This window comes from Centropristis striata, chromosome 22 (assembly GCF_030273125.1).
Source record: "Centropristis striata isolate RG_2023a ecotype Rhode Island chromosome 22, C.striata_1.0, whole genome shotgun sequence".
Taxonomy (NCBI): Eukaryota; Metazoa; Chordata; class Actinopteri; order Perciformes; family Serranidae; genus Centropristis; species Centropristis striata.
Genome location: NC_081538.1, coordinates 13,397,836 through 13,419,121, shown reverse-complemented (window position 1 = coordinate 13,419,121; position 21,286 = coordinate 13,397,836). Strand labels below are relative to the sequence as shown.

The window sequence follows — 21,286 nt, the reverse complement described above, 5'->3', positions numbered from 1 at the left end:
TCCACAAACCAAAGAGATATTCAGTTTATTGTCATAAAGGAACAAAGAAACCAGAAATATTCACATTGAAGAAGCTGAAATCAGAGAATTTGGACTTATTGTCTTTCAAAGACTGCTCAAACCAATTATTAGATTATCAAAATACTTGACGATTAATTTAATAATCGATTATTGTTCGAATAATTGTTGCAGCTCTACTTCCTACCACAATTACATTTAATACTTTATTACACTTGTCAATTATTTTGTGAATATCTACATGTTTTGTCTTATTTGCAGCTGGATATAGAAACTCACTAATCAAGTCATGTGACATTGTTTAAGACAACAAAATTGCAAAAAAAAAAATACTGACTGAGGGAGTGGTACAACAGTAACTCCGTGTTCTGCAAGCTAAAATTACTGTTTTTGTTAATGGAGTCTGGTTGCTTTGAAGACAGCATAGATGTATACTGCCCTACAAAGTCTAACTGCAGTAACTACACAAAGGGTAAAACTGAGAAAATCTGCTTAAAAGTTTTTTAACTGGCCAGCCAAATTGGTTATGGGCAGATAAGTGATATGACACGTATTTCTACATGTATTGATGATGTAATTTTAATGCTAAAAAATCATGATTTATTTGACCTTTGACCCCAAAAATGTAGTTAATGCACTCTGGTTTTGCTGTAAAAGGTTCTAATAGCAATGAGTGCAGTAACTACAATGTTGTTGTCTTCTTTCAGCTTTTATATTTTGTTTTCAGTGAATAAACATTTTGAAACTGATTTTGTTATCAGTGTATTTAAGTGTTTAACAGCTCTATTCAAAGATTTTAGACTTAATATTACAAAGTAATGTTATATTTTATTCTTAGTATAATTTGATCTCACATTTTTACTTCATCACCATTAATTTCCCTTTCAAATAAACTCATCATTTCTATTGTTTTTATGTTTAAATTAGTTTATATATCCAAAGCAGACCGTGGTAAGTGCAATTACTGCTTGGTTTTGAGTTGGATTTTGTGTAATTATTTCTCTGAAATAAAGCAAAATTTAAATCTAAGACTTTGTCACAAGATAAAACAGACATCACGGAGTTCATTTTTAGTTATAACTCAATTTCAACCAAAAATGTAGTTACTGCAGTTAGACTTTGTAGGGCAGTATAGAATGTGCTTATTAACCCTCTGGAGTCCACGAATGCGCCGGAGCAGGACTACTTCATGACGTCAAAAAAGACAAAAAAAAAAGACCAAAAAGGACACAAAAAGTCACAAAATGACTAGAAAAAGGACACAAAATGACCAAAAAAGACACAAAAAGTCACAAAATGACTAGAAAAAAAGACAAAATAACTAAAAAAAGACACAACAGAAGATAAAAAATTACCAAAAAAGACACAAAATGACAAAAAAGACACAAAATTACTAAAAAAAAAAAAAGAAAAAAAAAAAGACAACAGACACAAAATGACCAAAAAAGACATGAAAAGGTTTTCAAAAAAGGACAAAGTAGTCCAAGACTCCATAAGCATAGGGTTAATGTCTGTACTGGAAGGGACCCAAATAACAAATTGTGTTTTTGCACACTGTGAAGCTACAAAAAATGTAGCTACTGCAGTTAGACTTTGTAGGGCAGTATACTATGTCTTCAGTTCCCCCAACATAAACAGGACTGTCTGACAGCTGGTAAAGAAGTAAAAATATTGCAAATATAACTTACAATTAAACTGATATAGATTATTTGAGGTGACTAAAATACATTCAGCTGCTGCCACCGTCCTCAGTGGTGCATTGTTTAGCTTCTGTGTACTCCATCGCCATCTACTGTAGGTTATATGCTGACTGTGGATTAGTATCTCATACAACACCACTTCAAAAAAGTGCAGCTAATATAGCCCCTTTTCTTTCCAACATGATGAAGTTATGAAACAATATGTATTGTGTATTGTGAACTCAATGAACTGGACGGGGACACGTCAACACTTTTATTACCCAACCATATTTTATAAAATAAAATGACAGATCTCTGATGTCAATACTTCAAATTGAGATTTACACATGATGTATGTTAACAATATAAAAAGCTTGATTCATTCTGCATAACAAGCAAAGTGCACAAAATAATAGAACAATATAATTTACATTAACAAATTACCTGAAGAGTTAAAATGGGGTTTTAGCCATCAAACACAGAAATGCAAATATTTACATCTCTAATCATCAGTGTATCATTAGTCATCCAATGAAATCAAAATTTTGAAATTTTGAATTAAATGATTGATTTTTTTTTTTTTTTACTATTTGGGGGGCTTACAGCTGATTGGGCACTTCCTGTCCAGGATCAAACATTGAGCCGTAAGGCCTTATGTCTGATAGCAGATGCCAAAAATACATCTTTTAAGGCGACTTAAAAGTTCGGACATTGTCTGAAACTTAAATAAAACAGATGCAATAATTTGCTATTTTTTTGTCACACATTGTGAAAACTGTTCATGGACAGTCTGACAATTTTTCGTTTTATTTATGCTTTACACGATGTCCAAACTTTTTGGGAATTGAGGTTGTTTGTTCATTCACATTCTGTTCCTCATGCGTCTCACGGGTCAAATAGGATTACATTACTTTCAATGTGGCAATCCCCACTGAGGGTGTGAGATGTGTGTCTCACGGAGACCTCCACCTTTATTTCATGCGTTAAATATATTTTTTGTGGCTGCACGCTAATACCACAGTTCACTTGCTCAAGCACTCCACTCAACCGATCTTTTCTTGGGTTTTCCATTCGCCAAAGTTGTAGATAATAGCTACTACATGGTCGTTTTACATTTATTATTATGGAATTATTAACATAGATGCCTGTGTATACACATATAAGTTCTAAATGTATTTTAAGTGTTTTATTGTCTTTCATTTAATCAGCTTTTTTATTTTTATAATTTAAAGCTTTAAAGTAATTACTACTGTAATGTACACAAACCGTGTGGGACACAACAGGAAAAAGGAAAATAGAAAAGAAATAAATACCAGCCAGCACTACACCCTAAAAATGGCAAAGCATATTCATTCCTCTGTTTGATTACCAATGAAAGGAGAGTCACTCAGCGAGTTTTGCGTTAAAGATTGATTAGTGTAAACGATGTATAAACTGTGGGAAATGAAAAGAGAAATGATCCTGGCTCAAAAGTGACTCTGGCTGAGTGGAGTGCAGCTCAACGGTGGCTTCTTTAAGCTTGAATGATATGTGGTGTTTCTGATAGAGAAAACACACAGCTGACTTTAGGGACATTTTTTCTCTCTCACTTGCTGATGCTCAAATTTTCACAATAAAACCCAGATTATCGACAAATTGTTCCAATCTTCTTCATCTTCCTCTGTCTCAGCAGACCTGTGGTTTCAGACAAAGGATGAGATCAGTGAGTCAAAGGATTTTTTTACTGAATTAAAAAACTGTGTTGAGATTGAATATGTTACACACCTGCAGCAGGAGCAGGGCGGAGCAAGGCATTTACATATCAGGCTCTGTAGGGAGAAATAAACACATGATGAGAACCTGTTCTTTTTACACATGACATCTGGACAGGGGAGATGTTCTAAGTGTGAATTGGTCTCTGAAAATAGATTGTCTTTTTAAATGCTCTATTTAAAAACCATTTAGCAATAGTCTGTACTTGTGACATCTCATTAGAATAATTGGGTGATATATAATTTGATTAAGATGAGAATCTTGGTGGGTTAAAGTTAAGCAACACTTGATTAATATTATGGATGATCCTAATGACTCATTTCCTCACATTTTTAAAAGGTGGGTCTATTATTTTTGGTAACACTTTACAATAACCAACTAAGTGATGTTTATAGATGGTTTATAAACCAATTATTAACCATTTACAAAGTGATATACATATTTAATCGCCAAATGTTTTCAACCAATTTCTTAAAGGTAGATGAATCATTTCAAAAAAATTAACATTCTTTATGTGCTGTTAAAAATGTTAAAATGAGTGCAACTAAAACTAATAATTATAATTGAATTGTTTGTTAATGGTAAATTAACTATAAACTTACATTAATATACCATCTATTTGTCATTTCCAAATTATTTAGTTAGTTAAACATTAATAAATTATGTACTTACCATTATAAATGGCCTATATACAGTTTATAAATGATGATTAAACTTTAATAAACTATCTGTTTACCATTTAAAAAATGATGGTTATTGTAAAGTGTTACCTTATTTTTTTTGTTTTTTGTTACCATCCTCCCAGTCCTTTTGTATTTTAATCCAAACATTCACACTTGAATCAAAGTGTTACTATTCCAACCCCTTCTAAAAATTCCTTGGTATGCATTTTTCTATGTTGTTCCGCGAGGTCTTGGTGTCTAAATGTGGTATATCTTTTGCAGGATTTATGAACATTTTCCCCAATTCTCAAGGGGTCAAAAATGGTTCACTTTAGCATCAAATCTGTGTAACAAATGGTATCAAAAATCACTTTAATGTTGCATCTATTGATGTAGTTGTATAGTGTAATCAAGTGCATGATGTATAGTGTGTGTAGTGTATTAATGTGTAAATCACATGTATTTGTTTTTTGTTGTTATTCTAAATTAATACAGTTACACTGTAAAGCTTATACTGAAAATAATGTTGGCAGACACATACCCCAAGTGAACCTCTGGGGCTTTTCCATGTGAGTGACTCTGCAGGAGTACTCCACTCCTTTGCTTGGGGTGAAGGCCACATGCTTGGTTAGGTGGTAGAACCAGGTTTCTTCAAAGGCCAGGTCAGTCTGCTCAGCTTCAGGAATCACCCTTCCATCTTTCAGCAGCTCGATGGTGATTTGTGGTGGGTGGAAGCCGCTGACATGGCAGATTAAGGTGTTGGGTTTCCCAAACATTCCTGGTTCACGGCTGTACACCTTCACAATGGGTGGATCTACAAAAAGACAGAAAAACATTCACACATGTACAGAATTGATTTAATGAAAACATGATAGAGCTGGCAAAGACTAATGAAGACCTTACTAATTTATTTATTATTTCAATTATATTTCCTGCTCCTTTTTCAAGTGGTGGCAGAATTAGTCAGATCTTACCACAGTATAGAAAAACTAAATACTGTACAAAAAGTCGAGCAGAATGGCACATGTCACAATACTGCAGGTCATATGATTGAATAATGATAATACATTTTATTTGTAATGCACTTCACATCAAAGGAAATCTCAAAGTGTTACAGGTTAAAAGCATAACAGTCAATTAAAAAAAAAAGGATTAAAAAAAGGATAAAACAGCTAAAAACAGAAGAAAAAGTATACATATATTCATACATATATACACAAGCTAAATAACATCTGGACGGGAGTCCAAAATAATAGTTATCGATGCATTAACGTGTTCATTACTTAAATGTACTATATACTATCATCATATACACGGTTGCCCGTGTTTGAAAAACATTTTTCAGACATGATATGTTTTGAAGAGATTGATTAATAAAGTTTTGAGAAGATATACACTTTATCTGTCAATAATAAGTAATATAAAACAAAAAATATTCAATTCCATCTTTACGGGCAACCATATATATATAAACTGCTGGGGTCAATAAAGTCCGACCTTTAGCCATATTAATACATATAATTTATTGGTTGAATGTATTTTTTTTGTATTATCAGTCTGCTTCTGAAATTTAAAAAAATAACAAATAAATGAAGTGGAGTAAAAGTGTAATATTAGTATCTGAGATTTGGTGGAGTTGTGTACAAAGTATCTGGAAATGTAAACTCAAACTCAAGTAAATACAAGTATTTATAATTTGTACTTTACTTTACTACTTTGTACTTCGCCCTTTACACTGAAATAAAGTGCAGCAATGATGTGTAGTGTTATCATCAACCAGACTGATGGTAATATGTTACATTATATGTTATAAAACACGTATAAAACAACCTGCCTCTGTGTTGAGGCTTTATTGCTGTTGACTCTTTGGACTCTAGAACTCCTTCAAAGACACAAACCTGACCTTTAAACTCAACTGACATGACTCAAAAATGTCTTTATTTTTTTTGAACTGTTTCTTCGCATTTAGTGTGAAAATAAACTAAACGTTGACGTTAAACTATCATAAGATACATGCCAGTTCAGGTCCTTCCGTGTAATAACGATAACACAGCGCCATTTTAACCGTATTTACCTCATAAACTAACTAGTACAATAGAATACCTACGGTCTTTAGCTGTTGACATGGAGATGCAGAGCAGCGCGACAAGGACGACGCCAACAAATGTCTTCATCTTTTCTCCTTCTCTTGGTCTCTGTTTGGAAAACTTATAGTAATCTTGTCGAAATAAAACTGCGCCACGAGCCAAAGCGAAAGTAAAATGTGTTGTGTTCAGCGGCAGTACTGTCTATCGGTCGGTGGGACGGGCGGTGTTAATGCTCCGCCGCTAACCCCGCCCATCAGCCCGGCCCTCTTTGGTGGAAATAGAAGGTACTTTCCACCAGCTCCACCAATAGGATAAAAAGGAGTGTTGCTAGGCAGAGTTTTCTTCGACATGTTTCTCTGTGGCGCAGTTTCAGGAAATTGTATCAAGCCAAGTTTGTTTGAGCTTCCAGCGAGTTGCCTTGCTGCTTTGTTTGTTGTTTATTAAGAACATTCTATTATTAATCACACGCAAACAGGAAATAATATTTAAAATTGATAAAGGTTGGTTTTATTTGTAATTTTACACAGAGAAATGTAACCGTAGCCCCTTTACGCATCGTAGATATTACGACACACGACATAAATATTTAAAGTATGTTAGAACACTGTTTTTCAAAGTGGGCTTTTTTTCTTGGGGGTTTATGTACACAGTCAATGGTCCCGACCCAATGTCTTTTAATGTATGTATTTTATAACAGAAGACACTGACAGATTCAAAAAAAGTCACAATAAAGGTTTCCTTTATTTCCTTTATCTAATCCATCTCAGCCCCAAGAAGTTTATTAAGTCATAAAACCAGATAGATGAAATAGATTTCATATCAACCAAAAAGGTTTACGTATGAAAAAAGTTGACAAAGACGAAAACAAAGGACATTTTCACTATAATTTTAGTTAGTTTTGTATCCACAAAATACAGTTTCAGTTAGTTATCTGTTTTTGTTTTTTGTTTTTTTAAACTCATCGTTTTTATTTTTATTTCAGTTAATAAAAATGTTTTTTTTTCAGTTCTAGTTTTAGTTATTTCGTGAGTTTTCATTAAATATAATAACATTGATATTAAGACGGAAATGTAATGTTTATAACAGTAAAACTACAGACATTTTATGATTAAAAAAAACAATAAAATTATATGAAGAAGCTGTATGTTTGATTTTTCATATTTGCCATCACAATATACACATCATTGTATTGCAGCAGGGGGCCCCTGTCAGAGGCTGATGCTATGTGGGGGTCATTGGCATGGCAGAGTTAGGGGGCCCCTGGAATGGAATAGAAAATAAAATATACAGTTAGTTAGGCTACATATAGAAATACACACAAAGTGTGTAGGCTTCAATGCTTATTAGCAGGGCTGGCCAATGACTTTTGGTGGATTTGGTCAGGGGGCCCCTCATTCTTATGTGTTGAACCAAGTAGTGTCGTTTGAGCACACATATTGTACAAATAAGCACATAAATACTTCTGTTAATACCCAACTAGTGATTTTGAAGCCTTTTTATGGCAGTTAAAGGAGTGCCCCGGTAGAGATAGTGTCCCATGTATTTATTAAAGAAAAGGTGAAGGGAAATACAAGGGAAGGTGGTTGCTAACAAGTGGCTAAAAAAGACCACAGAGGTTGTTTGGGATATTATCTTTTCATCAGCTTAGTGATGGTGACACTGTAGTCATGTGGTCATGGTATAGTTTATTTAAACCTAATATTAGCTTCTTACTCTGGTGATTGCATATACACTTCCAATATCATAAAGCTGGTGTTTATTTGTGGAGATTATCTTACTTATTACTGGACAAAATGTAAGTATAAATAAATAAACTTGTTTTTGCCACAGAGTTTATATTCTGCAATAGTCCAAAATCAAATGGAAACATCTAATTGACTCTTTGAGTAAATCAGTGTGATGTTAACTTTTTTGATTGACCTACAACAGCAGCCACACTATCTTTAAGTAGTCTACAGTAAATACAGTATTATTATTACTACAGTCTATTAATGTATTTTTTCTTTTAAACAGATTATTATGGTGAACTTTCATATCCTGGGATTTAAAGTACAGATGGGCTTTAATAACTTTTAACTTACCATGTCCAATACAAACACAAAATGTGATTTTGTTTTGTACAGGGATCTATAGCAGCTCATCACTTAACATACTTTTGTTCTATTAAATTATGTGTTTTAAAAATGTTCACACATTGGATATTAACAGAAAGTGTGAATATTAATGTCCGCAGAAGCAAAATTCCTTTTATTGTCAGTTTGTATATGTATATGTATATGTATATATATATATATATATATATATATATGTATATGTATATATATATATGTATATGTATAAATATATATATATTATATAACATCTGTATTTTGACTGTTATAAACATTACATTTCTGTCTTAATATTCAACAGTAATATATATAGTTACAATTGACCCAAAAAAGAGAGCAATTTGTAAATCTGACTTAATGCATTTAATATTAGTCATGTCTTTCTTATTAAAAGGAAAAATATATACATTTCTAGTTAAGTAAAATGTAAAAAATGTTTAAAATGCTGTAAAATGCCCTACATTTAGTACTCATTTGTCCACCTGTAATGGATCCCTGAAGTTTCTATAAAGACAACATATTGATCAATTTCTGATTAAAGTATTCATTGTAGAGGTTTCTGTTTTAAAAAAGAAGACATTAATACATTTTCAAGAGGCCTTTATTGAGAAGAGGGCATTCACAAATAACATATCAAATCAAGAGATTGGACCCAGCATCTAGTCCAGAAAGAACAGCCCATTCATGTTCTATTAATATGACCAATTAGAATTTTATCGCCTCATTTATGTAGAAGAAAGAGTCAATACAGCAGAGTAGTTTGTGTACAGAAACAAATATTACAAAATGAACAAAAAGAATCATTTAATCACTCCAGTTTTATATAAACATATCATTTTCAACTTATCTAAGCCAACACACTTCAAAATTACGACTAAATGCCCCGAGTCCATACGTTTTTTTTCAGCCCGCCCCTTATTAATATGTTATTGATAGTTATGTTTTGTGAAAAAAAAGCAAGGTAGTCATGAAAAAACTGTGATCATGTTGATTGGAGATGGGAAGACGAAGATATGCTGCTGTAGGCGGGGCCAAAACATCTGGCAGCAGTCTGGATGGAGAAAATGACATCACACAGCAGACAACAACTAGTAAGTATCTGTCAATAAAATGTGGCACTTCTGGTACAGAGTGGTGAAGTAGTTTCACTAAGAAATACAGAATAAAGACAACAACTCACCAATCGGTGCCTCTGCTGACAGTTACATGTTTGACTCTGTCATAGAAGAGAAAGCACACAGAAGTTCTTAGAAAAACTGGTGAGGCAATGTTTGCATTTATGCAAATCTGAATTCAGTGGCACTCTAGAGCAGCTATTCTCAACCTTGGGGTCCCGACCCCAATTGGGGTCGCGAGATGATTTCTGGGGGTCGCCAAATCATTTTGGAAGTCAGCTCATTTAATGTCTTTTTTTTGGTCATTTTCTGTGTTTTTGTTGTCATTTTGTGTGTTTTTTGGTAATTTTGTGTCTTTTTTTGATCATTTTGTCTTGGTAATTTTGTTTCTTTTCTGGTGATTTTGTGTCTTTTTTGATCATTTTGTGTTCAATTTGTGTCCTTTTTGGTCATTTTGTTTCCTTTTTTAGGTTGTTTTGTTTCTTTTTTGGGTGATCTGAACTCTGCGTGTGAGATTCTGTTTAGTGAGCGGGGGTCGCGGACAACATGCATGTTAAATTGGGGGTTGTGACTCAAAAAGGTTGAGAACTACTGCTCTAGAGGGCATTTCATGAATCTATTCTCCATATGCATTAATATGCTTTACATTGCCTTTGATTACATTTTGTTGAATGTATTTTTGGATTCTTAGTAGGGCTGGGCGATATGTGCGATAATGTGATATGGAGTTATAGATATAAGTTTGTCATATTTAGTTCTTATGTAATGTTCATTATTATTTTATCATATAAATATATTCATTTCAGAAAAAAAGAAAAGGCTATTTTTTTAAAAGATATTTTTAATAATAAATAAATAAACTGCAGGATAAAGTTTTAATGTGCAATATCTGAAATACAAAAATCACAATCAAATCAAAAAAACACTAGGTGCAATATTTACAATAAATTCCAAATAGCAGCCATGTAAGTATTCCATGTATATAATGTCTGTTTATTAAGTATGTATATGTCTTATTTCTACTCTTTATTCTTTGTAAACTCCCCTGTCTGTACTTTGAGCTGCTGTCACAACAGACTTCCCCCACTGCGGGATAAAAAAAGTTTTATCTTATCTTATATTTTTATTGCATTTATTTTATTGTATCACATGCTAATAAAGTCATTTTCTAAACATTGTGGCTGATCCTTACTCACCCCAGGCATAATGGTTAGTGATTTTCCCATGAGTGACCTTGCAGTTGTACTCTTCTCCACTGACAGGTGTGAACTTCACGCTGGTGGTCAGATGGAAGCGCCAGTCCTTCTTGAAGGCCAGGTCAGTCTGGTTGGCGTTGGGGATCGCCACTCCATTCCTAGTGAGAACGATGGTGATGTCTGGGGGGTGGAAGTCGCTCGCACGACAGATCAGGATGTTTTCCTTCCCAAACTGTCCTGGGTCACGGCTGTACACCAAAACCTTGGGTGGATCTAGAGGCGACATGGAAATGATCATTTTACAAGCCACTTTATCACATTAGTGCACTAGCGCTCCTTAGGGCTGGGCGATATATCGATATAAAAAATATATCGATATATTTTTAAATGTGATATGGAATTAGACCATATCACATATATCGATATAGTTCAATTTTTTTCTTTATATATAAATGCTGATCTTACTAGGGTTTGTCATATTTAGTTATTTTGTAATGTCCATTATTCTTTTTCTCATACAAATATATTTATTCCAGAAAAAGATTGGCCTATTTTATTTCATAGGCTATTTTATTTAAGATAGTTATTTATTTAAAGGTGCTTTATGGAGCTTTGATTTTTAAAAAGGTACTTCTGTTGTTATACAGTATTTATGTTCACTTAAATAAACATTTTCAGTAAAACTACTTGTGACATGTCATATTTGACTTTGACTTTGACTGAACATTTGCTCTCACTTTGCAATAAAAATATCAGGGCCTATATTCAGCCTAAATATATCAGCATATGACTTTTGGTCCATATCGCCTAGCCCTAGTGCTCCTTACTGCATTTGCAAGAATCCAAATATTTTTTTCAAATGCTTTTTTATTTGCATTTACTTTTGGCAAATGGCAAGGGGAAAATTTTAAATTCACCCTCTGGAGACTGGTTTGCAGTACAAAACCTCACTTTAAAATGATGATTAAGATAGAAGAATTGATTTAACTTTTAAATGGCCAGTAATTGTTTTTGATATGTTGATTTGGTGGTCAAACTCCAGGCACAACATATACAAATTGTTTAACTAATTTATTTTATTTTTTCCCCCCAAGCATTCTGGATCCCTCCTCTAAATGTCCCTTTTTATTTTTTATTTTATTTATTTTATTTTTGTTTATTTGACTACTGTTCACCTCTCCTGTTTTTCTTTAAGGGGGAGAGAGTTATGTTCGCTCATTATCAAGACTATTTATTGTATTTTGCTTATTTTATGTGAATGTGACTCTCTAGTTAATATACTGATTGTATATGTATATTTTTACACAGCGTCCCGACTTTTCAGGGTTATAAAATTAATTTGCACATTTACAAAACAGATCTGAATAAATGCAAAACAAAGATGCATTGCAGTCATATATACATGTTTTTGCAACTGAAGTGGTATTTACATACATAACATACATAATAGCTACAAAAGTAAATGCTATAAAATAATGTAAAAAGGCTACAGTTGTCAGCCTGAACTCGCTTTGGTTTGTCACTTCATAAAAACCTATTATTGTTAATTATTTGTTACGGGAGAGGATTAGGGCCAGGCAGGAGAAAAACTAAATAATGAGAGAAAAAAAAGCATTATGCACTTCGAGAAAGAGGTGGAAATGTGGAGAATAAATTGGACTTCTGGAGTTGGGTAAAGTAGACTCAAAATAAAATAGACTAAAATAGACTGCAAGCTACAGCCTGTTTTTCCTCAATACGTCTAATATATGTCCAAATTTACATCAATGAAATAAAAGCAGATTTTCCCAAACAACAGTAACATAGTGTAGTAACATACTACCAAGAAAAGCTCATTTATGTGTTGGGATTGCTATTAAATATTGTGGTTATTGCTCATTTTATGACACAGATAAAAAAACCAGGTTGTGGCTTGCAGTCTACCTCACTGTTGGATAGAAAACAATGTTCCTCTGATGATTTATTGATACAGGAACAACCAATATATCTTTCCACTTTACCCGACACAAAAAGTTGACTTCACTCTACTTTATTTCTCGAACTGCATAATGTCATAAACACGAAAAATAAAATAAAATCCTATCTCCTATCTGGCCCCAATCCTCTTCCGTAACTTTCTGTTGATTTTTATAAGTTCAACGTGAGTGAAATAAACTAAAAGAGTATTTGTTTACCCTGTCCTGCGGCCAGTCGATGTTTATGTAAATGATCTTTTCAGACACAATCCTCAATCCATGTTAACTGTGGTTTTACTTTCATTGTGATATGTTTTGAAGAGATTGACGAATAAACTTTTGAGAAGCTATACACTTTATCTGTCAAGAATAAGAAATATAAAACAAATATATATATATATATATATATAAACTGCTGGGGTCAATAAAGTCTGATCTTTAGCCATATTAATGCATATAATTTATTGGTTGATTGTATTTTGTATCATCAGTCTGATTCTGAAATAAAAAAATCTACCTAAAGATAACAAATAAATGAAGTGGAGTAAAACTGTAATATTAGTATCTGAGATTTGGTGGAGTCGTGTACAAAGTAGCTGGAAATGGAAAGTAAGTATTTATAATTTGTACTTTACTGTAAATTTATTTTGTACTTCAGCCTTTACACTAAAATAAAGTGCAGCAATGATGTGTAGTGTTATCATCAAGCAGACTGATGGTAATATGTTACAACATGTATAAACAACCTAAAAAAAGCCTAAAAACCTTTCTTTTTAATTAAATGTATCGTTTTGTTTTTGGCTTTCAAACCTGTTTTTAATCTTGTAGCACCTTGGGATTGCTTTTAACAATGAAAAGTGCTTTACAAATAAAATGTATTATTATTATTATTATTATTATTATTTTTAAGTTGTTCGTAGTTGGACATGAGTGAAATAAACTCAGAGTATTGTGTGTCTGTCCTGCAGCCAGTGGATGGTGCTGTCTCAGCAGAGGTGGTTTACAGGAAATCGAAAGTAAATTAAAACTGTTGAGGGGAATTCCACCGAATCAAAAACATGGCAGACATGTTAGTACAATGTAATTTAAAAAAAATATATTTTTTGCCATTTTTTTGGATAGAAACAGAGTGAAGGGGGAGACAGAGAGAAAGAGATGCGGGAAAGGGCTCCGAGTCGGATTCGAACCCGGGCCGCCCGCTTACGAGCACAATGCTTCTAAGGCCTCTACGGCGCTCTACCTGTTTATTAAAGACGTGCATCTTGTTTCCTGCTTGTATCCTCAAACATATAAATACAGCCATATTCATCATGTGTGATGCAGTTTGCTATTGGCCATAAAGAAAGAAGGGCATTTTACTTCACACACAGTTTATAGTTTTTCTCAGTAAAAAGGCAAAGTTTCAGTTAAGCATAGAGAAAATAGTACTTACTGTGTCTGTCGTCCTGCTCTGCCAGGCAGACAGCCATCAGGGCTGCTAGAAGTGCAACAACCTTCATCTTTGGTCTGGTTTTCTTTTAGAGAAGCTGGAATGACACTGCGTCTGATTTCTTCCACAGCTAGACTAAACTGAAAGCTTCGAGAGGAGCGCAGTAGGCTAATAGATGCCCAAAGACTGCCCACTGTAAACAGCAACAGCCAATCATTAATTCCCATCACGGTTACTAGGTAGAATATAGCCAGACAGGTTTGGTTTATCATGAACAGGGAAGGTTTGTGGATGATTTGACCAATATTGACAGAAATTGACAGGTGGGGGGTGATGTCTTTTATGGACATCCCATAATATGTTTTTTCTTCTGTCATTTCTGGTCATTTTATGCTACCACATGTATCAACAGACTATAATTGACCAATTTTAACCCTCTGGAGTCTCCAAAAGCTCAAAATCCAGACTTCTTCATCACATCCAGACTAGAAAACAAAGCAGGAGTCCTACTGTAAATTTACCTCTAAAGTTCTGGCTGTAAACTCCATGAGGTCAGCTTCAGTTTGATGATGATATACCAAGTAAAACTGGAGACAAGATCAAATATATTTAGTATAAAATGATAGAACTGGATGTAACCCTCTTATATGTTATATTTGACACCTTTGTTCACATTTGCAACATTTCAAATTCTTTATTGAGCATGATAGCGTTTTGAATTTAAAAAAGATTCAAAATCACATTTTATGTTGGACTAAAGGACTAAAAAAGACACAAAATGACCAAAAAAAGACACAAAATGACCAAAAAGACACCAAATGACCAAAAAAGACTCAAAATGACTAAATAAGACACAAAAAGACACAAAATGACTAAAAAAAGACACAAAATTACCAAAAAAGACACAAAATGACATAAAAAGACATAAAATGACCAAAAAAAAGACACAAAATGTAAAAAAAAAAAAAAAGGACACCAAATGACCAAAAAAAAGACACAAAATGTTGATCCAGTAAGTTTAAATTAAATTATTATTAGTTCATATAGGAGAGGTTGTGCTGAAAAAAATATACCTACATGGCATTTAAACATTTTTTAAGTGGTGTATACAGGCAGGGTGAAAAGGATTAAAAAATGAACAAAATAGCCCAAGACTCAATAGAGTTAAGCATTTTTTGACATTTTGAAATTTGACCAATTCTGACAGAAATGGACAGGCTGGGGTTGGTGTCATTTTTGGACATCCTATTAAATGTTTTTTTTCTTTCTGTCATGGCCCAAAGACTGCCCACTGTACACAACAACAGCCAATCATTAATTCCCATCACTGTTACTAGGTAGAATATGGCCAGACAGGTTTGGTTTATCATGAACAGGGAAGGTTTGTGGAAAATCCCTTAAGACGCATATTCACCGCCTTGATAAAGAAAAAACTGCACAAACAACGTATGAATATGACATCCAAGATCACCATGATAAGACATATTCCAATCCTACAGTTTAGAGAAGGCTATGTTATCAATCCCCCTGCTTGTTGTATCCTGTTTATTCTCTTCCTCCTATCGTCTGCTGGCTCCTCCCTCATTTTCCTCTTGCCTTCTTTTGTCCTTTCTTTCTATCTCCCATTTACCTCTTAAAACCCACCTGCCCAACAGCAGGTAATGGTGGGGTGAGGGGACAGGTTAGAGTTAGACCAAAAAAACTTTAGACTAGAAAATTTGACCTTTCCATTGAAGCCACATACATGTCTGGCCTCTGCACTGGCTTCCTGTCCGTTTCAGAATTGATTTTAAGATCCTGATGTTTGTTTTCAAATTTTAAACGGATTGGCCCCAGCGTATTTAGCTCAACTCATACATGTTCACAGACCGACCAGAGCTCTGAGGTTTAAATGAGTCCTACCTGGATGTGCCTAAATGCAGAAAAAACTAATAGGCAATGGATCTTTTGCAGTGGCTGCCCCATCCGCTCGTCAGAGACTTTGGACATTTTTAAATCTTCTCTTAAAACTCACTTTTTCTCCCAGGCTTTCAAACCTGTGTGAGAAAGTTGTTTTTCTGTGCTGTATTGTATATCTCGCATCATATATTACTACATGCACTGCAAAAAAGCCAACTTGTATTTTTTGGCCTAAAACAGTGATTTAAGTTGGTAAAACTTGGAAATATAAATTACTAGCATTTAGGGCAATAGCGTAAGTTAGCACAACAAAGGAAACCAGTTGTCTGCTCAAAAACAAGTTTGTGAGTTGTTGTTACTTATATCTTTAAGTTGGGGTTCAAAACAAGGGACAACAGTTCTGCTAACTCTTATTTCTTTGTTTTGAAACTTGGTCATTAGCGAAAGCTAGCGGCTAACTGATGCTAGCGGATAACTGATGCTAGCAGCCCTGCTTGTTACAGAAGAGTAGCCATTAGTGTATCAATGCTAACTCAAAATTGTGGTCACAAATTTAGCTGACATTCATAGCGGCTTTACAATCATGCCAGAGAAATTCAGAGTTGAGCAAACTCAAAAACAAAACTTAAAATATTTAGTTTTATTGTCCAACTTAAAATTTTATCGAAGTTTGTTGCCTTGACATTTTGAGTTCACCCAACTTTTCTTTTTTTGCAGTGTGTAACTGTCATTTTTAATTTTTTCTTGGATGTTGTTGTTATTTTATTGCTGTGTTGGATTACAGAGATCTTTTGTACGTGAATGCTGCTGCTCCATGTCTTAAAATGACTGATAGTGTTTATCAGCTTCTTTGAGCTTCATTACTAACTGTAAGATTGTGAATTATACTCTGGGGTAGGACGTCCTGCTCTGGCCACTCCAAAGGCTAGTCATTGGTATACTTTCATTTATAAGGCAATGTTGGGACTGCTGCCTTTATATATTTGCACCTTAATTACTGTGAGAAAGGCTGGATCTTATTCTCTTCGTTCACAATATCAGTTGTTGCTTTCTGTCCCTTCTGCTCTACAGAGTTGGGTCAAAGGGCATTTGTTTACTCTGCACCTTGTGCTGGAATATGCTCCAGAAAGACTGGAAACGAACTGACTTCATTTCTTTTAAATCCAAACTAAGAATTATTGAGGCCAATTCCTCAATATGCACTTGTTTCTCATAACACGTTTAAGGTCTGTGTCTTATGTAAATATGTAACTGTATTTTGTGTTTGCTGCCTCTTTGGCCAGGGCTCCATTGAACAAGAGCTTCTTAATCTTAATGGGATATTACCTGGTTGAATAAAGGTTAAAAAAATGTTATTCATTTATGTATCTTTTGGATTTTTTGTTGTTATTAATTTATGTAAAGCACTTTGGTCAACCTTGGTTGTGTATAAGGTGCTCTAGAAATAAACGTGACCTTAACCATGATGTATTTGGACTGACAGTTCTCCTGTTCTAGACTTTGACTGACACTGTTTTCTTCTGTACATGAACAATAACTTGCCCTCTCTGCACAAAACTGCAGAATGATTTTTGAACAGTTAAAGAAATGTGTTATTTTGTTTTCTTCTGTGTTTATTTGTCCATATCTACTTATCTTGGGCCTGTTTTTCTTGTTTCTTTCTCTTTTACTTTTGTTCAAGCTTGTATGTATCTTTGTGTATATTGTTTTTACTGTGTTCTTTTTTGTTTATTTGTTTTGCTTTTGAAGAATAATAATGTAATATGATTTTCTGCTTGAATAAGGGACTAACAGGCTTCCTTCTTTTCCTGCACTCATAGCACTTTTTTAAATTATTATAAGCAGTGGCGGTTCTAGACCATTTTTACTGTGGGGGCCAAGGAGGGGCCAGTGTTTAATCAGAGGGGCACATTAGCACATTAAAAAATGGCAAGGATGATATTTAAGCATTCAACATCTTTATTTTAGCTTATTTAAACATCTCATGGAAGTATATTTGGAAGATACAAATACATTGATTTAAATAATGAGACTCACCAACAATAACAGTTTTTTTTGTATGACAATGACATTTCTCATTTTTGTGCACAATCACTTAAAAAAAACAAAAAAAAAACACACATCCAGATGTAAAAACAAAGCAGACCAAAAAAAAGACACAAAATGACCAAAAAAGACACAAAATGAGAAGACAGAATAACAAAAAAAAAACCCCACAGAAGACATAAAAATGACAAAAAAGACACAAAATAACTAAAAAAGACACAACAACAGACACAAAATTACCAAAAAAGACACAAAATGAGTAGACAGATTAACCAAAAAAACCCACAGAAGACATAAAAATGCCAAAAAAGACACACAATAACTTAAAAACAAACAAAATAACAAAAAAAGACACAACAACAGACACAAAATTACCAAAAAAGGCACAAAAAGACACAAAAAGACACAAAATAACTAAAAAAAAGACACAAAATATCTAAAAGAGACACAACAACAGACACAAAATTACCAAAAAAGGCACAAAAAACACACAAAAACACACACATGACCAAAAAAGACACAACATGACTTACAAAGACACTTAAAGACATGAAAAGGATTCAAACATGGACAAAATAGCCCTTTAAGACGCCATAGAGTTAAACTATTACACAATGTACACATTCTGGGTTCCTTTTGTGTACAATGAGATATTGTTTGAATAAAAAAAAGCTTGAAATTGTTCAATTTTTCATTGTTATAAATTGATCATTTTATTATTAATTTGACACAGGGGCCAAATTAGGGGCCAAAGGCTTCTTCAGAGGCTCAGTGGCCCCTGTAGGCCCCTGTGTAGAACCACCACTGATTGTAAGCAGTTTGTATCTGCAATATTGTGCAACAAAATAAACCATAACATTAATCTCACAGATATCCAAGAGCAAATGCCTGAATCAACATTACAGAAATGCACTAAATCTACGCACGACACTTTGCTATGTTGTTAATATTATTACTATTATTATTATTATTATTATTATTATTATTATTATACTGTTGCTGACATTACTATTACTATTATTACTATATACTGTAATATACTACTATTATTCTTATACCGGCCTAATTTACTATTATTATTACTATTACTATTATTATATATTTATATATTATATATCATATTATATATTATATATATATATATATATATATATATATATATATATATCATTGTTACTATTTATTCTTACATATTATATTATATATTATATACTGTACTATTATTACAATTATATACCGTCTAGTCACTATAGCATTGTTGCCATCATATCATCAGTATAATTATAATTACCATCATCTTGCCAACCTACCAACTGATCTTCTTTTTTTTAACTTCTTAAGTGTCCTTGTTCCATTCTGTGTTTTTTTCTATTGTTGTTTTTATTTATGCTACCTCAGTATTTTATTCTATTGTATTTTATTGTATTTTATCGTACTTGAATACCGGACTGCTGTGTCTATCAAATGTTATGCTCTGCCTCCTAAATGCAGCATGAGTAACCTGAGATGACCTGTGTGATGACTAGAGCCGTGAGCATGTCAAATCTGGTTCGACCAGCTTTCTGCTGTGTGTTATGTTTTTATGATTTTGGATTTCCCCTTCCAGCATGTGACTTTGTCAAAACACTTTATTGTCCAAAAGGAAACTGAAAGCTTTATTTGCACTTAATGTATCCATGGTTACTTACTGAATTGAAGCTGTTTTAAACATGTTGTTTGAGCTGTAAACAAAATTATATAACTGCACTGTCTTGAAACACGTCCGTGCTGGTGTTAAAATTGACATTTGTGCCAAAAACATAGTGTTTATGGGTTAAAAAATGGCTCAACGACACCCTCTGCTGTTTTTAATCAGCCCTGAACCTGCAACAATGCTGACACACAGAGGACTTCTTGGGACTTTTTGAGTTTTAAGATGGGTGTGGTCCAAGGTTATACTAGTTTTGGACTGTAGTTTTCATTAGTTTTAGTGTTAGTTTTTTGTAATGGGGTATTTGTTGGGTGCAAGATTCAATAAAGTCATATTAAATGTTGCCTTTATTTCCTTTGTCTGAAGTTTATTAAGTCATAAAACCTGATAGATGAAATAGATTTCATATCAACCAAAAAGGTTTATGTATGAAAAAGTTGACAAAGTTCTGGCAACCACAGCTGCTGTTTTTTTTTACCGTAAAAACAACAGTGCACAGTTGGTGAGGATGAGTCATACGAGTGTTAGGGCAGTTTGGCCACAGTGTGGCTGGTTGACATCAGTCTTTGAATGTGCAGGTGTCTAGTTACAAAAAGTGGACAGAAAGGACACCAGAGCACAGAACAATTTCCTGAAAGATAATTTATTAAAGATAACCAAGGGAATTGAAAATCCCTTAAACAAGCCAGTTGGCACATTTTTTTCTATTGCAGAGGTATTGCATGTGAAACAATGGAGATATTTCCATTTATAACTTATGGGTGTTGCTTATCTTAGTCATGAGTCACCTGCTCAGTGAAGGAGCCGGTTTGATCACAATCCTTAAAGAAGCCGCAGATTGTTTATTTCAGAACAAGGATCTTACTTTTCCATGTTATGTTTACATACTTACCCACGTTGTAAAATACTAAGTTATATTGTATATGTAACTATGTTCACCTGGAATTATTTTATTTTTAGGCCTTTTATTTATTCCATTCTTTTCTGTGTATTGTACAAATTCAGTAAAGATTGTTGTAAAACTAGAGCTTTATTTTTGACATACTGGAAGAAAAAGATTTCATTTTAATTTTTTTAAAATTTAGACTGGTGTAAGTTTAGAGCTCATGCTACATACTCCGATGCTGAAAGAAACAGACTTCTAGAGGATGGGAAACACAGTAACACCCTGTAAAGTATTCCTGGGGAAAAATCATGCAAAGAAAACAAGCCCCTATTTAATTACCTGAGGGAAACAGGACTTATAGAGAAAATTTTGTTGTGTATTTCATTATTTATATTTGTATTGTAATATGCTATTATTTATACTATTGTTCCCCCTTTTCCCGTTAAATCATTTATTTATATTAATTTTATCATTAATTTTTATTATTACTTTATTTTAATTTTAATTTAATTTTTAATTTTATTTTATTATTATCAGTATTATTATTTTCCCTCCTTATTTTCCTGTCAATCCACTGCTCCACACTCCAGTCAGTAGGTGGCGGTAATGCTCCTGTATTATTTACTTCTATTTTATTTTTTGCATTATTTATCTTTCTGTAACTCGTTTCTTCTTGTTTGTAGCTGTGCATTGTATTGCTGTTTGATATAAAAAAATAAAAAAAATAAAAAAATGTTCCTGTACCATGCCATAGACTGTAT

General features: G+C 33.4%; 2 protein-coding genes and 1 long non-coding RNA gene across 3 annotated transcripts in view; 1 reads left to right on the top strand and 2 right to left on the bottom strand.

Annotated features, from left to right (window-relative positions):
• Positions 1-21,286, top strand: part of LOC131960908 (uncharacterized) — a 116,553-nt gene that overhangs the window by 77,885 nt on the left and 17,382 nt on the right. The gene's annotated exons all lie outside the window — the stretch shown is intronic.
• LOC131960907 (beta-2-microglobulin-like) lies at positions 1,958-6,430 on the bottom strand. Its single transcript, XM_059326173.1, has 4 exons — positions 6,219-6,430; positions 4,653-4,925; positions 3,462-3,505; positions 1,958-3,371 (listed from the first exon to the last, which is right to left on the bottom strand). Exons 1-3 carry the CDS (start codon positions 6,283-6,285, stop codon positions 3,492-3,494), a joined length of 354 nt encoding a protein of 117 aa, XP_059182156.1. The 5' UTR covers positions 6,286-6,430; the 3' UTR covers positions 1,958-3,371; positions 3,462-3,491.
• On the bottom strand, positions 8,893-14,159 carry LOC131960905 (beta-2-microglobulin-like). The gene is made up of 4 exons (XM_059326172.1): positions 14,008-14,159; positions 10,621-10,893; positions 9,490-9,525; positions 8,893-9,360 (listed from the first exon to the last, which is right to left on the bottom strand). The coding sequence occupies exons 1-3, from the start codon at positions 14,072-14,074 to the stop codon at positions 9,512-9,514; spliced, it is 354 nt and encodes a 117-aa protein (XP_059182155.1). The 5' UTR covers positions 14,075-14,159; the 3' UTR covers positions 8,893-9,360; positions 9,490-9,511.

Bases quoted from the DNA above. Each gene is read 5' to 3' on its own strand.
- LOC131960905 (XM_059326172.1), bottom strand. From the start codon at position 14,074: ATGAAGGTTGTTGCACTTCTAGCAGCCCTGATGGCTGTCTGCCTGGCA. The intron at 10,894-14,007 runs GTAAGTACTATT...TGTCGCCTCTAG, and splicing joins AGAGCAGGACGACAGACACA to ATCCACCCAAGGTTTTGGTG.
- LOC131960907 (XM_059326173.1), bottom strand. From the start codon at position 6,285: ATGAAGACATTTGTTGGCGTCGTCCTTGTCGCGCTGCTCTGCATCTCC. The intron at 4,926-6,218 runs GTAGGTATTCTA...GTCTTTTTGTAG, and splicing joins CATGTCAACAGCTAAAGACC to ATCCACCCATTGTGAAGGTG.